Source organism: Eubalaena glacialis, chromosome 17 (genome assembly GCF_028564815.1).
Source record: "Eubalaena glacialis isolate mEubGla1 chromosome 17, mEubGla1.1.hap2.+ XY, whole genome shotgun sequence".
NCBI lineage: Eukaryota > Metazoa > Chordata > Mammalia > Artiodactyla > Balaenidae > Eubalaena > Eubalaena glacialis.
In genome coordinates this window covers 5,340,937-5,358,117 of record NC_083732.1, presented here as the reverse complement: position 1 = coordinate 5,358,117, position 17,181 = coordinate 5,340,937, and the positions used below count along the sequence as shown (strand labels likewise).

Below are 17,181 nucleotides of genomic sequence, written 5' to 3'. Positions count from 1 at the left end.
AAAATAAAATAAAATAAAAAATAAAGTGTGTGTGGTCCTCTAGCGAAGGATGACGGACTGGGCAAATGATAAGAGATGATCCCAAAGGCTCACATTCTGTCTTATTCCCACATCTTCTCTGGGGGATATGAAGTTAAAAACACAAACGTATTATACATGAGGGACAAAAGCATTTCTTCCCCCCCCCCCGCCCCATCTCTGAGCAAATCTCCTTGGGGGCATCAGGCTCCTTAGAGAACTCACTGTGGGAGTGGGCATTGCAGAGAAAATGGTGGGCTCACGGGAGCCAATGCTCTGTCCATCATGCATCCCTGAGTGACCAGCTGCTCCCCTGCAGTCCCCTCCAAGAGTGCTTAAGCAAATTCCTTCCTTCCTGTGTCACTCTCACGGCCCCCCAGCCCACTCCGCTGGAGGCTCCCATGGCAGATCAATTCCCCATTCACACACCTTGCACTCTGACAGCTGTCTCCTTCGACAGGCTCCTTCCTGCCTCTCTGCCTTGTCCCTGGACTCTCTCTCCAGTCTTCTCCACTTGTTCCAGGAACCCTGCCCTCCTGGGGAGCCTCTGAGTACCCCAAACATTTTCTGATTTTCTGATCCAAACACTTCTACATCTTATCTCCCCTAATTGGCTCTGCCACGCATAGAAGTGTTGAAGATTAATGCGACATAATCTATCCCAAATAAAATAACAATTGATCAGATTGTGCGTGCCATGCCCAAGTCCTCTTTTCTAGCAATATCTTACTACAGTTTTATGAAGCAGCTTGCTACCCGCAGTTATTATAAATTGCTCTATCGATGTGATTTTTAATTTGGAGCGCTGGATCCAGGTAGATAAATAGCCTATTTCCTTCGATCATTATCAAAATAGTCACTTGTTTTCATTATCTGAACACTCCACTAAGGAAGCCAAATCATAGCTTCAAAAATAAAAGGCCAAGAACATGACAATCCAGACACTGAGAAAAAAACCATTCTGCCTCAGAAATTTAAGTTTAACACAGCACAACAAAAAAGGGTCATTAATATAAATTGAATTCCTACACAGTATATATGTATATACATATTAGTTTTTCGTTTAATCCATGCAACAAACTAGTGTGGTTGGCTTTATTTTCCCCATTGTACAGAGACGAGAAAAATGACGTTTGGAGATTGACTTTCCCAAGTTTGCACGCTCAACTGACAGCAAAACAGAAATTAAACTTAGTATTTTCTGATCCTAAACTCTTAAGAGCAAAATAATTGTTTTCCTGCATGAAATCATGCGACTTGTTAGTTTCTAGGCTATCTGCTGAGATATCTCTTGACGTTGCTCTTCCACTAAATGTATAATCAGATAACAGCTTCAGAGTAGAAAAAAGGCATATATTTTGACCTTACTCTTCTCCTCTGATTCTATTTCGTGCCACACAAGATCACTTTCTCTAGACTGATTTTCACAAGATTCATCAAAATAATATTTTTGTCTAAGCTGTAATGTCTATGTACAACAAAATAGATACCAAGAGAGTAATGATAGAGTTAGAAGTGAGTATATGCGGGGTTTAGCTCTTCCTCTATATAATTTTATGGCAACAGTTTGACTTTGGGGGTCCATCCCATTAGCATGTGAGCTATGGAAGATGTAGCTACAAGAGGAACACGGTTTTCAAAAACGACTTTACTGAGTATCTATCATGTGTAAAGCTTGTGCTGTGGGTTGTATGCAAAGGAGTTCCCTCCAGAAGCTGGTGACCTGGAGCCACTGCATTTACAACAGTGATTTATTGTTACTGAAAACCTGTTATGAATTTCTCTTCTAGCATTGCCTCTGTTTCGGAAATCGTTTTCTTGGTGGATGTTTCCACTCATTCGGTTAATACTTTTGATCGCCTTCTCTTCAGGTCCTGCAGGTGGGGTCTTGAATTTGATTTTGGAAACCACCAAAAACAAATCAAAGTCAAGTTATTAACTAAGGTTTAGGTCCAATGAGGCGATACAATTTTTTAACATGCCTGGTTCTCTGGGGTGGCTATTAAATTCCTTCAAAGCAATTCCATAAGTCACTTCAAAAGTCAAGCTGTTCAAGAGTCTGGTTGCATCCCCAGCTATCTCTTCCTCGAATCTAATGAGTCATAATGTGACTTGCTTTATTCACGGTCTAATTACCTATACTTAATACTAAAATGTATGTTTCCCTGTCTGAGAGTTGAAGGCCAAGTTTAGGAGCTCTCTTTCAAGTCTTTCTAAGTTTACAGGATGCAAACAGTGTGTTCCATAGGCTTCCTTTAGTTTCCCTTCCCAGCTGGTTTGTTATTGTTTCCTCACTCTCTTTCTCTCTCTGACACATTGACACATTTTCTATTATTTACACTCAGTTTCAGGCAACTTTGTACCAGGTTCCTTTTTCTTCCAAGGGGTTTATTTTGCTCCCTGGCTGTCTGAGGGTGAGGATGTGCCAGCATTCACCCTCCTTAGAATGGGGATTTATTACAGCACAAATCATCTTCCCACCAACTCCGCTTATACCCTCTCTGCCACGGTGCTCTATCTGTGCCAGTCTGAAGAAGATGCCTCAACAGTGGTCCTTCACGGTAACATGCCCAGCTCACAGAATCCTATCTTGCAAAGCCCACACTTTACAGTGTAACTGAAAATGGGCAAGTTTGCCCTGCTTCTGGTGTGACTCCAAACATCTGAAATGTGAGAACATGGTGCTTTTATGCTGAAACATTACACAATCCCCAGAGTGCGGAACTGCCTTCTTCCCACTGCTGCTATTTTACAGAGAGAGGGGCAGAAAAACCAGTTTCTATAACAAAGAATGTGTGTTTGGGCGGCGGGAAGTGGAGGGGAGGAGAGGAACCTGAAAGACATCCCGGAAATGATGGAAAAGGACCCTGAAAGGACTTGTTAAAATCCCTCCTACAGGCTCCCAAAATACATAAGAACTGAGTAAAACACCACTCATCATCGGGGCTTTAAAAGCCACATTTCTTGGTCTCTAGAACGAATCTCTTTTGTCTAATGTTTGGGACCTTAGGATCAGAAGAAGGTGAGGTCTTGATCATAACCTGGGAATCAGAATTCTGTGGATTAAATGCTTTAAGAGCAGGTTCCCTTCTCTTTTTTGAGTCTGATTTCTAAAGAAGCTTTTTCCCAGAAGATAAGGCAAAATCTATCAGTGCTTGATAAGTATTTAAAGGATCGTGAAAAATGAATCCCTTGAAACTCACTACCACTGTTCAAATATAAAGAAATGCACACAGAAATGTATGTCTTGTAGCGCCAGGGTAGATGGGGGAGGGTGGTAGGAAGAGATCCTCGCTGTTTGGGGCACGCAAACCAGACCCACCGCTCCCCACCTCATCCCTCCAGTCTGTCAACACACATTCACTCGGTACCATCTACATCACAAGCATCTAGGCGGGTGCTGGAGCACTCAGTATCCCCACCCTACTCCTAGGGGACAGCCTTCTCTTTCCTTTTCTCTCTCCCTTGACATTTAAAACGCCTCAGAGGGCTTCCCTGGTGGCGCAGTGGTTAAGAATCCGCCTGCCGATGCAGGGGACACGAGTTCGAGCCCTGGTCCGGGAAGATCCCACATGCCGCGGAGCAACAAAGCCCGTGCACCACAACTACTGAGCCTGCGTTCTAGAGCCCGCGAGCCACAACTACTGAGCCCACGTGCCACAACTACTGAAGCCCGTGTTCCTAGAGCCCGTGTTCTGCAACAAGAGAAGCCAGCGCAATGAGAAGCCCGCGCACCGCAACGAAGACCCAATGCAGCCAAAAATAGATAAATAATTAATTTAAAAGCCTCAGAGAATGATGCAGGTTCACCAAGAGACACTAACTCAGAGCAGACAGTGATTGTTCCAACAGAAACAAAAAGCAGGCCTGAGGGCGGGGGCAGGGGAGCTTTCCCTAGAGAGGTGTGATGGGACCTGCTTCTGCCTCGCTCTGTCTGGACCGGTCACTTGGATGTCACTTGTATGCTCGGATCCTCGTTTTTCCCGTCTCTAGAATAAAGGTTGGAATAACTTATCCCCAAGTCCCCTTTCAGTCTTCAGCTTCTACTTTTCCAAGATTCTAAGGGGTCTTTCGGCGTCCAGCACGGTGTACCCAGGGAAGCAGCACGTGGTGCGGTCACTCACACGGGGGTCTCAGCCTTTGGCCCCGGTTACGTGTTTAAAGTTCGTACCTGGGTGATCCCCAGGAGGCCAGTGCTCAGGTATAGCAAGTCTTCTCTCCTTTTAGGCCCGGTTGTTCGTGCACGGCTTTCGCACTGAGCACTGCAGCGTAGTCGCTGCCTTTCCAGACCCCGGGGAGCAGGGGGAAACCTCGCTCCTGCTGGGGGAAGGGTAGGTAGCTGGAGACAGCATCACCAGCTCTCCACCCTCGTCCCTGTGAAAAGCCTAAAACGTCGACGGGGAAACGTTCTGCTTTTCCGGCAAGATGTCAATGCTGGCTCCTGCGAGCTGTGTGGAGCTTTCTGCCGCCGCAGCCCCGCGCTCCGCTTCCCGGCCCGGTGCAGGGCTGCCTTGCCCGGGAGGCAGGCAGGGGCGCGGGAGCTGCTCCGCGGCCTCCCGGGTGCGTGTCCGCGGCTGGCACCCTAAGACCCCTCCCCGGAGCCCAGACCTACGCAGGAGAGCGCTGCCCTCTAGTGACCAGAGTGGGAGAAGCAGCGCGGCCCGAGCTCGGAAGAGCCCTGCGGCGGCTGGTCCTCGCGAAGGTCCAAGCGCTGGCGCATCCTTGTCAGAAGGCGCTTTGACTGGGAAAGCACTGGGTTTCTTTCTCTGCGTACGAGCTGTGGGACTCTGTGATTTCCCTCTAAGACCAGGACTGACAGATACATAGATGGATGGATCGATCAATAAACAATAAACGTAGGATAAGTAAATGATAGGCAAACCTAAAGGCAGATGGATGGCAGGGTTAGAAACACGTTTTTAAGGCTTGCTATGCGCCAGGCACAAGGCTAAGTGCTTTGGTCCATTATTTCATTTGCGCCTCTCCGGAACCCTATGCGTAGCCTCCGGCCCTATTGTCCCTCATTACCTCTGTCCCTATTTTCCACATGGGGAAACTGAGGCCTCAGGCAAGGTAAATGGCTTGCTTCTTGGCAATCTTCCGCAGAGCGAGGATGGCGAGCGGGTCTCAATCGGCGGCCCCAGCCTCCGCCGTCGGCGCTCTGTCCGGCCGCGCCCCAAGCCCCAGACGCCCTGGGTACCGCGTCCCTCCCACCTCGCTCCTTCGCCACCAGCCCTGATGCGGACATCGCCCCGGCCCCGCACCCCGTCTCACTCGTGGAAATCCCCCAGGACACCCTGGTGGGTGGGAACATCGTTCCCGAAGCGTGGGCTTTACCGCGTGCGCGCTTGGCAAGGGGTCTCACTAACGAGAAAGGGGAAAGCTCTGTCCAGAGATTTTAAGACCCCCGGAAAGTTTCAATCAGTCATTCCTTTAACCGTTAACTGGGCGCTTACTACGCGCCTGACGCTGTCAGCAAGGGAGTCTAGGGCGGGGACAGACCGGTGGACAAGTGACCACATTCCGGACGGCTGTGCCCGGCGCCCACCGGGCCGCGGGGCCGCTCCAGGAGGAGGCGGGGGAAGGGTACCCCAGCACACACTCGGAGGGTCTCCAGCACATTCCGTCTGCCCCGCTAACTCCCCCTCCAGCCTGGGACCTCGACCGGAGCCCGCACCCCGGGGAGGGCGATGGCAGTGACTTTGCGCGGGGGCCCTTGATCTCATCCCACTCTCTCCCCAACTTTCCTAACTGCCTCGGTGTGTCACCCGGCCGAGGGGTGGGCCGCCACGCGCATCCCCCCGCCGCGGTCCGGACCCCCCTTCCGGCGGGGGCGGCACACGGCCGGCGTAGGGCCTGCGTCAGCGGCAGCCCGCCGGCGATTGGGGCGCGCCCGCCTCCTGCGCTCCGGGGCGAATTATAAAGTGGCTCCGGCCGCCGCAGCCCGGAAGGCGAGGGAGGCTGGCGAGGCGGGCCCCCAACCCTGCGCTGCGGCCGCGGCGACGCCGAGGACCGTGACGGTGAGCCCCGCGCCGCCCGCCCGCCTGCCTTGCTCTCCTCTCCCTCCTGGAGTCGCCCGCCCCGGCTTTCTCCGACCAGCCTGTGCGCCCGGAACAGCGGCAACGTGAGTGAACTTAGCCCAAGCTCGCCTTGCTGCGTGGGTTTGGGGCCGTCGGCCAGCTGCGTTTTATTCCGCGTTGCGTTGCATGGGGTTCCCCAACTTTCTTCCGCTCCTTGTATGTGACCCGGGTCAATATCGCGCCTCCCCGGGCTGGCGCGCTCCCGCATTGGGTCTCCGTAGTCCCCTCCAGAATCCTGCCCCGGGCAGCGGCCGCCAGGAAAGGGAGCGAGTGCCAGGGGCCGCCCCGGGGTCCGGGTGACAGTGACAACTCGGGAACCGCGAGGCGATCGGAGCGGTCCCCCAGGGGGGCGAGGGGACCGGGAAAGAGTGTCCCGGCGGGCTGTGGTTCGACGAACGCCCCGTTGCAGCTGCCCCGCGAGGAGTCCCTGCTGGGGACCCGCTCTGCGCCCCGGGCGGGCTCGGAGTTCGTGTGCCCTCTCCCCGCAGACCATGGCGCGGTTCCTGAGACTCTGCACTTGGCTGCTGGCACTCGGCCCCGGGCTCCTGGCGACCGTGCGGGCGGAATGCAGCCAGGACTGCGCGACGTGCATCTACCGCCTGGCGCGTCCGACCGATCTCAACCCACTGGTGAGTGTTGCGCGCGGCGCGGGAGGTGGTAACCGCGACGCTGCGCGGACAGCCCGGGTCCGCCGCGCGGCGCGTCTCGGGGTCACAGTCGGCGCGGACCCCTGGGGACCCAGGCGTCCCGACTGTTCCCCGAACGCTGACCAAATAGCTCTCGGGACCCGCGGCTATCTAGGGACCGGAAAGGGCGGCGGTGTCTCCGCGCAAACCAAGTTTGTTTTCACCCCGGGGAGGCGGGAGCCCCGAGCTGTACTGTCTTCAGCACCTCGGAGAGCACTGGGCTGTCGCCTCACCTGCGGCCAGGAAGATGCTCAGTTACCCCGCCTCCTCACGTAGCCCACCCAGGGCCCCTTCCGCACGCAGTCATCTTCCCATCCTTCCCGCAAGCGATATTGACTTTTTTATTAGTGATATTCCGCTGCCTTTATTCGAATGTCATTTCTCTAGCCCTTTCAAGCTCAGGTCTCTCAGACCCTGCCCCTCACTTGTGGGTAGGAGAGAGAGCAATGGGATGGGGAAGGGATAGAGGGAGGGGAGGAAGGGAGAGCACAGCAGACTGGAGAGAAGAGGTCAGCCGCCGTTTTACAGACAGCAAGTGATGCTGGAATTCCACTTCTGTCCTGTCTAGAACGTACTTGTGTAACACCCACTAAGACAGCAGTTTACTTTGGCTATGAAGAGGGCACAAGAGAGGTGGCGGAGTCCAAAGAGGTGGCCACAATGCAAAGATAAATTACGCAGGGGCTTGGGGGGGGGATCTAAGGTCAGTAGAACTGTCTTTCTAATCATGGTCTGTGTGCTCTTGAATCACTCCTGTTGTTCTACTGAGTCAGAGTCTCTGAAGCTGGGACTCAGGAAGCTTCATTTTAACTAGTTCTCCCAATAATTCCTTTGCACTCTCTCCTCAATTTGTTGAACTTATGTGATAACTTAAGTTGGGCAGAGAATAATGTATTAATCCAAAGAGTTCAGCTCCTCACTAGAGCTTTTGAAGCAATTTAATCATGTAGATGCATAAAACAGGGACAAAAATTAAGGAAAGGATTCCATAAAACCCAAGGTGTATATTTCAGGTTAAATGTTCCTTCGTTCCATTTGGATTACCTGATCCACTTCATTTGACAAGACAAGTAGTAGGGCTTTATATTTAAACTCTGAGAAAAATGCTGCATCTTAAGTAGGGGTAACAATCCCCTTCGTCCATCTTTTTTCTTTCCGATTTGTTTTTTGTTTAACTGGTAAGTTTTCTATTGGCGCTTACATTTAGGATTGTTATTTTCTCTGCGACAAAAGGCTTGTGGATGACTATATTGTTAGAATTACAGCAGCTCTGGAATTTTCGCTTGGATGAAAAAGACACATGAGAAATTAGGTTGCTTAGCCAGAACTATGTAGTGAAATCAATGTGTAACACATATTTATTGAGTTATTGAGTTTCTTCCATGTGAAAGACACTTGTGCTTCATTCTGTGGTGGATACAAAGATAAGCAGGCATGCCATGATTGATGTCCAAATTGAATTTACCCTCTAACACAGAGGGTAAATAATACAAAAATGCATAAATGGCTACAGGAGCATATAAATATAAATTAACACCACTTCCATTCTGTGACTGTGCTATTCCGATTATTTGCCATTATCTGTTTTTGAAGGAATCCCTTTTAAAAAGCCTTTTGGTAACAGTATACAAATATTCAACATTAATTTTTGGCCAATAGATTATTTAAATTTCATTTTAGGATGGAAATATTCTTGACACCTGAACATCTTAAATTTTTAATGATGTTTTGATTTCTTAATCAGATGTCAAGAATAAAACAACCATTTAAATTAGATATTTAGATTTTTATATATGCATATATTTAATTTTCTTAGACACAAAGCTTAAATAATCATTAAGAGCTGCTTAAATATATACCCTAAAGAATTTTGTTGCACTAATAAAATGCTTCCTTTCATTGTGAAAATAATATTTGTGTATTTCATATTAAGTAATATACCAATATATTTTTAAATCTCCAGAAAATGCCTGGTTTTTATGTCTAAATCATGGGTTGGTAACTGGGTTCTATAAGTAGACTTCGGGGGGCCATAAAAACCCCTGAATTGCTAAGAAATAACATATATAGGTTAAAATTGGGTGGGAAAATATCTTTACAATATTGCAATGGCACAGCATATACAATCTGTTAAAATGCAAAGAAAAATTCTAATTTGATTCCATTAATTCTCCAGAATCTCCCCTTTTGAATTTCCTTCGATTTGCCTGTTCAGTACGGCAAAAAGTTGTAATAAGGAAAATGAGATCATTATGTGGGAGTTTCCACATCAAAGCAAGCATAGAGTGGTCTAAAAAAAAAAAAATGTGTTTGGTGAATGAAATCAGAAAAGCCTCTTTTTATCACTAAATCGAATTCTTTTCCCAGGCTTGCACACTGGAATGTGAAGGGAAGCTGCCTTCTCTCAAGACCTGGGAAACCTGCAAGGAGCTTCTGCAGCTGTCCAGGCTGGAGCTCCCTCCAGACGGCAGCAGCGCCCTCGGCAAACAGGGGGACCGCTTGCTCGCTAAGAAGTACGGGGGCTTCATGAAGAGGTACGGAGGCTTTATGAAGAAGATGGATGAGCTGTATCCCCTGGAGCCGGAGGAAGAGGCAAATGGAGGGGAAATCCTTGGCAAGAGATACGGGGGCTTCATGAAGAAGGATGCGGAGGAAGACGACGCCATAGGCAATCCCTCCGACCTGCTGAAGGAGCTGGTGGGAGCGGGGGACCAGCGAGAAGGGGCTCCCCACCAGGAGGGCAGGGATGACGCAGACGTGAGCAAGAGATACGGGGGCTTCATGCGAGGCTTAAAGAGAAGCCCCCAGCTGGAAGACGAAGCCAAGGAGCTGCAGAAGCGGTACGGCGGCTTCATGAGAAGAGTGGGTCGCCCCGAGTGGTGGATGGGCTACCAGAAAAGGTACGGCGGCTTCCTCAAGCGCTTTGCAGATTCCCTGCCCTCCGACGAAGAAGGTGAAAGTTACTCAAAGGAAGTTCCCGAAATGGAGAAAAGATATGGAGGATTTATGAGATTTTAATCCCCTTTCCCATCAGTGAGCCCAGGCCCCAGCAAGCCTTCCTCCACCCCCCAGTGAGACACTGCTTCGCCGGTCGTGTTGTATTGTCCTGTGTTGCTTGCATTATATAGTTGACTTGATTGTCTGGCTAACTTAACTGTACAACCTGAAAGCTGTCATTCCATGTCCTGTGTTCTTTTGAGAATCCTTAAGCCTTCAAGTATTGGTCTCTTGCAGCTGTCTTGTTTACATGCTCAAATAGTTTTTGGTATTACCTTGTCCTTTATTTTTGACAAGACGCCAATAAATGCATACTTGTGTGTAGATATAATAAACCCGTCACCCCAACTGCACAACATTCTTGCAAGTTTCTTCCCCTCCAGAGCTCTCATTCGCCCTTAGGTTTCCACCGCATATCCTAAACTCACAGACAGTGAAACCATCCGCTTTCAACAGAAGTATCACTGGCCTACTCCTCTTCCAGCTGCTGAGGCTGCAAAAACATTTTTCATTTAATTCCTTGTATATGACACCTTAGATGAGCAAACACACAGTAGCAAAGCAAAATGTATTTCCACTCTCGTTTCTGGAATTCAGATACATGAGGAAAAACCAAAGCCTCATAAAGATACAAAGTGTACCCTCCTGTATAAGGAACTCTGCATTTACATCCAAATATGTATGTCTCTTTTCTTCAGCAAAATATTTTAGATGTTAACTTAAAAAAAAATTAAAGATAATTTAGCCCCATTTTACAAATACAGAAAGTGGAGCCCAGAAAGGTCAATTCATTGGCCCAAGATTGCCCCGCAGTTGAAGGATAGAAATGGAATTAAGACCCCAAACCTCTTGCTCCCAAGCAATGTCCTTTCCACTCCAGTTCCCTGTCTCTCATCCAGGCCACGACCAAGAATCGGAAGGACGTGGGTCTCTATCTCGCTCACTGTTTTCCAGCCCTACACCACAGCCGCGGTGGGTCCTCCAGTATCTGATGAATGGACAGATGCATGAATGGAGGGATTTGGCGACCAGATCACTGGGCAAGGTATTATGAATATTTTGGAAGGCAAATTCTCATCACACAAGGAGTTTATGACTCCTTCACATTAATTAAACCATTTGGGACAATAGTCAGGTACAAAAAATGTAACATGTCTTTGTTTTTCTAATTGAAACCACCTGCAGCTAAATTCCCATCCACTGAGTCATTTTCCCAGGACCCTCACTCATCCTCTCCTTTGCGTTCTTCCCCCCAAATCAGAGTTCAGCAACTGAGGGAGACAGAGGAAGAGCCTCTGCTCTGCAACCCAGGTCTGTGCAAGACCATGGGCTGCATCCCGATGGGGCCGCCCACCGCCCCTGAGTCCAGCCCTGCTGGGTTCCCGGGACCTCCCCACGGCCATGTGCTGTCCCCCCGATCAGTGCAAGGGCTCACAGGCCCCTGCCACTCACTGATCCCCACCAGCATCTATCTCATCTCCGTGATCTTTGACAAACTAACTTCCAGGCCAGAGCCCTCCTCCTTTTGAACTAGAGATGCAGATAATGTAAGCGTTTGAAGCAGGTTGGAAAGGAGCTGATAAACAGCAGCAGGCCTGTGGAAATCCGTGTCCGGAGCAGTAAGAAATGATGGGGCTGAAACACATCAGAGATCTTAGGTTTCCATTCAACCTGAGCCAACTCTTTCCCTTGGAAACGCCAGCCCAGTACTTTTCCAAAGAAACCTGAAACCTCAATTTTCATGATAATATCTCAAGTTCTTAATTTCGGCCTATTGATTCCATTTAAACCAGTGTGGCCCAAACAAAACCCATCTGCAGGTCAGATTTGACAGACAAGGGGCTAGTCCTTTGAGAGAAAAAAAGTCACTTAATTCTCTCCCTTGGAGACACAAGAAGGAGGAGATATGGGGATATATGTCTATGTATAGCTGATTCACTTTGTTATAAAGCAGAAACTAACACACCATTGTAAAGCAATTATACTCCAATAAAGATGTTAAAAAAAAAAAGTTCTCTCCCTTAAAACTAAGGATGCCCAAATCTGAGAAACAGAAATCCAGCCTGCACCCCAGAGACAGTAAGAGTAGAATGACTGGTTCCTTCCCTTTAAGACAATAATCCAATTATTATGTTACAGTAAAACAATATGTGTACATATATATCTCACCCAATATGTATGAGAAAATACAATCAAATGAATATACACTCTTTTTCAAATCAAGCATGGTTCTTCCCGAGGAGCCTTTTCATTTCTACTTGGGGTAGCTGTGCAGACCGAGCTCAGATGCTCAGAGTGGTTGACAGACAAATGTCTGGCCCTCTACTTCACCATCTGGGACCTCTTCTGAGGGCCCAGTGATGCCCCCGGGGGCGGGGGGGGGGGACGCTGTCAACTGCTCTTGTATTTCCTCACCCCTCACACCTGCTGGTGAATTGAGGGCCTGGTGGATGCACCACAAATGTTCAGGGAGGGAAGGAACAGAGGAGAGGGACGGGGAAACAGAGGAAGGGAGGAGAGAAGGGAAAGACCATGGGACACGATGGTTCGTTCCCCTTAGGTGCACGTGGGGCTGTCAGCCCCTGCTCAGAACATCAAACGAAGCAAGGAACTCACCCAGACTGACCTTAACAGTAAGGTCACATTTTGTGCACAGCAAGGGCGGCTGTGCGCAAAACGTGACTCCTGTGGCTCGAGGGGTGCTGGGTAGGTCTCCCTGTGTCCCCAGATATCCCCCAGGCTGTCCAGCCTTCAGTCTGAAATACCATCATCAGCTTTATCTCTTAAAGGCTTTTATTTTCAAGACTTTCCTATTTAAATGCTGAGGGGCATTTGCCTAAGAGGCCCCTGGGATGTTCTTTTAAACGTCGATAACTGTGCCCTGGCTGTGGCGCTCAGCGTGTGTTCAGCACAGGTGCTCTGGGCCCCATAACAGTAGAAGGGTTAGGACTAGCCCAGGACGAGGACTTCAAGTTGATGTGTCCTATACTGTATAAAAAGAGTGTATATATGTGTGTGCGTGTAGTAGTAATTGTCAAGCGTTGTACCTTGCCAACCCAGGGGAAGACTCTAAACACTTCTGCCCTTTACATCTTGGTATCAGAGTCTACAGTCAAGTACTGGATGGAACAACGCTTTACTTGGAGAAGAGACAGGGCATGATCACCTTCAATAGTGGGCATTGGTCAGTCCCCCATTATCAACAGGTCTCTCCCTGCAGCCAGTGCAGGAAATTCACCTATGGGAACCCATCTCAAGCCACAGGAGAAGAAACCCTGTCCCTTCCCTGCAGAGGACAGATACAGCAGTGGTTGGCCAGGTGTCATATCATGCACATGCTATAAGCAGAGACAAAAGAGCCCTCACTGAGCCTGAAGCAAGGAAAGAAATTCCCACATAAGGTGGTATGCCTGTCCCAGGCTGTGTAGCTTTTTATCTCTTGGTAAGGAAGCACTCCAGGCTCAAGGTCCATCCTTGTGGCTGAGTGGGGAGTCTAAAGATTTCTCTTGAGACCGCCTTTCCCAAGAGGAATGTGTATTGCAACTATTCCATAAGATTAACTCTTAAAAGTGGAATTAGTGGATCAAAGAATATGGATATTTAATATTTTATGGTTATTGCCACATAGCTTTCAAAAATGCCATACCAGTTTATACTCCCATCTACAAGGTATAGGCATCCTTTATGTGTGCGCACACTCTCACCAGTGTTAAATAATTTCAGTCACTTAATTTTGCCATGTGATGGGTAAAATAGCATCTTGTGTTAATTTGTGTTGTCTGTGGCTGGTGAGTCTGAGCTTCATTTCTGTTGGCTGAACATGCTTCTATAAATTTCTTGTTTATTTATTTGCCCATTTATCTCTTTGGTTGGTTGTCTTTTTCTTATTGATTTATAGGTAACCTTACATATTTTATTAAATAATCTATTTCTGTGTATATATTGAATTATGTAATTAAGAAGTTGAAGCTTTTCATCATTGTGTATATTAATCTGTAAACATAATGCCTCAAATTACAAGTCTCTTGAAAAAGCTTTGGAATTTAACTTTCTCAAAACTCTAGAAATCACATAATTGTGTTCTACATGATGTTACTCCAAGTAGGAAACAAGTCTAAATGTCTCCTGATGGAGGTATCCTTTGTACAGTGAAGCACAAAAAAAAGTGGAAGCATTTGAGGGTTGGAAAATATCACATGGAAACTCCCTTGTGCACAAATAATCTCACAAAATAATCTGCCAACAACTAATCCATGCATTCAATTATTGACCCAATCATCTTTCCAAACTGTAACACGGTCTAGTGATGGCTGCCATAGCAAACAGAATGCACAAAACCTTTGAACAGAATAAAAATAGGACCATAAAAATAGTAGCCGTAAAAACAGGACTAGGCAGAAATGGTTTGATATGGTCAAGGATCTTGAAGTTGAAAGCTGTAATCCTCCTTGAAGCAGCACAGGAAGATTTGTGTAGTCGAGCATCTTCTACACCTGAAAGTCTTCAAAGAAACAAAAACTAAATTTTATATGACTGACTCCTTGCTGTATAGGGTCTTAGAAGATATTCCACCAAGGGAAAAAATCTTCGTAGTATTTGATCAAAATTGAAAAGCCACTAAAACAAACAAACAAACAAACAAATATATACATATCAGTATATATATATACTGATGAGTCCATGCTGTCATCTAAACTCATAATGAAGATATGTAAAATGTTTTCATTTAAATACATAATTATGCTCAGAAAATGATGAGCCTATGTGCAGCCTAGCACCAGATGAGAGAGATGCTGCACTAAGCAGGAGTTGAAATGGGGGCTCCTGGGCTCTGAGTCTGGAGTCTGTGGGAGGCAGCCTCCTCTTTATTTCATGACAACTGGGACCAGATGGCAAGAATGAGAGCCAGGTCCATAGCCAAGGACCTGAGATATGGGCAGGTCTTGCCCATCAATTGAAGAAGGCTGAAAAAAAGTCAAGATCGTCAACTAGGACTGCCGGTTACTTAGGGTGGGAGGAGTAAGTAGATACAGCTGAAGGAGCAGAATGTGGGCAAAGCCACCCCCTGGCTTAGCCACTTAGATTTGCAATATGACTGACTTCATTCTGGGGAAGTGGCCCCAAACCTCCAATGTGAATTCCATTTCTGAGACAAAACTGTGAAAACAAGTAAGAATGAGGAAAGAGAGAGAGAAACAAATACTTTGGTTTGACATGAGCAGCACTAGAAAATTCTATAATATATAAGGAAGATGATGTTAAGAAAGCCAACAAATGCAACAATAATGACTTCATTTGTGATGAAATGCAAATATTAAGCCCAACTGAAAAGGAAGTTTAAAATAAGCATTCCAAGATTTTCAAATAGATAAAGGCAGGAAGGCCATTCATAAAAAAGGGAGCAAGAAATGATGAAATTAAAATAAACAAGGTATATAGTTATTAGGAAAAAACACTAATTAAACAGGATAGATTCTAGACCAGACACAGTTAAAGACTGCTTTATATAATAGGAAGTTAATAATGAGGAATTCATCCACAACAAACAAAGAAATTTTTTTTAAAAAAATTGAAATCGAAGTTAACTGACAAGAATAGATTGAATGGCTTCTGTAAATACCTTTTAGAAGTTCCAAAAGATGAGACTGCAAAGAATGACAGAGAAGAAAATAGTAGCCCTTCACACCCACTGGAATGGCTATAACAAAAAAAAATATGGCCAATAACAAGTATTCTCCAGGATATGGAAAAGTTGGAACCCTCAAATATTTATGGAAAATAATTTGGCAACTCCTCAAAAAGTTAAATATATAGTTACCACATGACCCAGCATTTCCATTCCTAGGTACATGCACAAGAGAATGGAAAACATGTGACTGCACAAAAACTTGTACACAAATGTTTATACCAACATTATTCATAATAGCCAAAAAGTGGAAACAATCCAAACATCCATCAGCTAATGAATGGATTAATAAAATGTGATCTAACCTAGAGGGGTGGGATAGGGAGGGTGGGAGGGAGGGAGACACAAGAGGGAAGAGATACGGGGATATATGTATATGTATTACTGATTCACTTTGTTATAAAGCAGAAACTAACACACCATTGTAAAGCAATTATACTCCAATAAAGATGTTAAATAAAAAATAAAATAAAATGTGGTCTATCTATGCAATGGAATATTATTCAGCCATAAAAGTGAATGAAACACAGATGCATGCTGCAACATGGATGAACCTTGGAAACATTAGGTTAAGTGACAGAAGCAAGACACCAAAAGGTCACATATTGTATAATTCCATTTATATTGAATATCCAGAATAGATTAGTCCATAGAAACAGGAAGCAGATTAGTGTTTGCCAAGGGCTGGGGTGAGAGGGGAGTGAATGGGGAGTGACTGCTAATAGTTCTGAGGTTTCTTTTCCATGTGATAAAAGTGTCCCAGAATTAAATAGTGGTGATGGCTGCATAACTTGGTGACATACGAAAAATGACTGAATTATATCTCAATAAAGATGTTATTTAAAATTGTCCAGCTCTGGTGAAAACTATAAACCCATAGGTTCACTGAATGCAGCAAATTCCAATCACAAAAAAAGAAGACAAATACATCAAAGTCAAATTAAAAGCATTGTACTTAAAAATACAGTGGCTGCAAATTTCACGGGATTGAAGAAAGATTTTAATCCAAAGATAGAAAACATGAAGGGGGTGCCAATGAGGTTACATAAAAGTAAATCCATATCTAGCTACACCATTAGTGAAATTTGAAACATCATCAGTAAAAAGAAATCGTAAAAAACTACCAGAGATAAAATAAAATTATCTACAAAGGAATAACAGACAGATTGAAGGTTCTATATCAGGCATAGTATATGCTAGAAGACATTGGAAAATATCTTTTAAAAACTAGCCAGAGAGTGTCGGAGGAGGATTGAAGAAAGTCAAGTCAAAATCTTACATTTAATTAAACTAGTATTAAGAGTGTAAAACTGAGACATTTTGAATAATACAAGTATTAATAAATATTATAACAGCTTTATTGGTGTGTAATTGATAACAATAAACTGCATGTATTTGAGGCATTTTAAAGATATTGCTTTACAGTGTTCAGGACTACATGCTTCTCACAGCAAGTATGCTGTCACCCTCATCTTTCTTTTTCTTAATTTTTATTTTATATTGGAGTATACTTGATTAACAATGTTGTGTTAGTTTCAGGTGTACAGCAAAGTGATTCAGTTATACATATACATGTATCTATTCTTTTTCAATTTCTTTTCCCATTTAGGTTATTACAGAATATTTAGAAGAGTTCCCTGTGCTATACAGTAGGTCCTTGTTGGTTCTCTATTTTATATATAGTAGTGTGTGTATGTCAATCTCAAACTCCCAA

General features: G+C 45.8%; 1 protein-coding gene across 1 annotated transcript; it reads left to right on the top strand.

Moving 5' to 3' along the window:
• Window positions 1–5,951: 5,951 nt before the first annotated feature.
• On the top strand, window positions 5,952–11,967 carry PENK (proenkephalin). The gene is made up of 3 exons (XM_061171829.1): window positions 5,952–6,142; window positions 6,587–6,727; window positions 9,152–11,967. Exons 2-3 carry the CDS (start codon window positions 6,590–6,592, stop codon window positions 9,800–9,802), a joined length of 789 nt encoding a protein of 262 aa, XP_061027812.1. The 5' UTR covers window positions 5,952–6,142; window positions 6,587–6,589; the 3' UTR covers window positions 9,803–11,967.
• The last annotated feature ends 5,214 nt before the right edge of the window (window positions 11,968–17,181 follow it).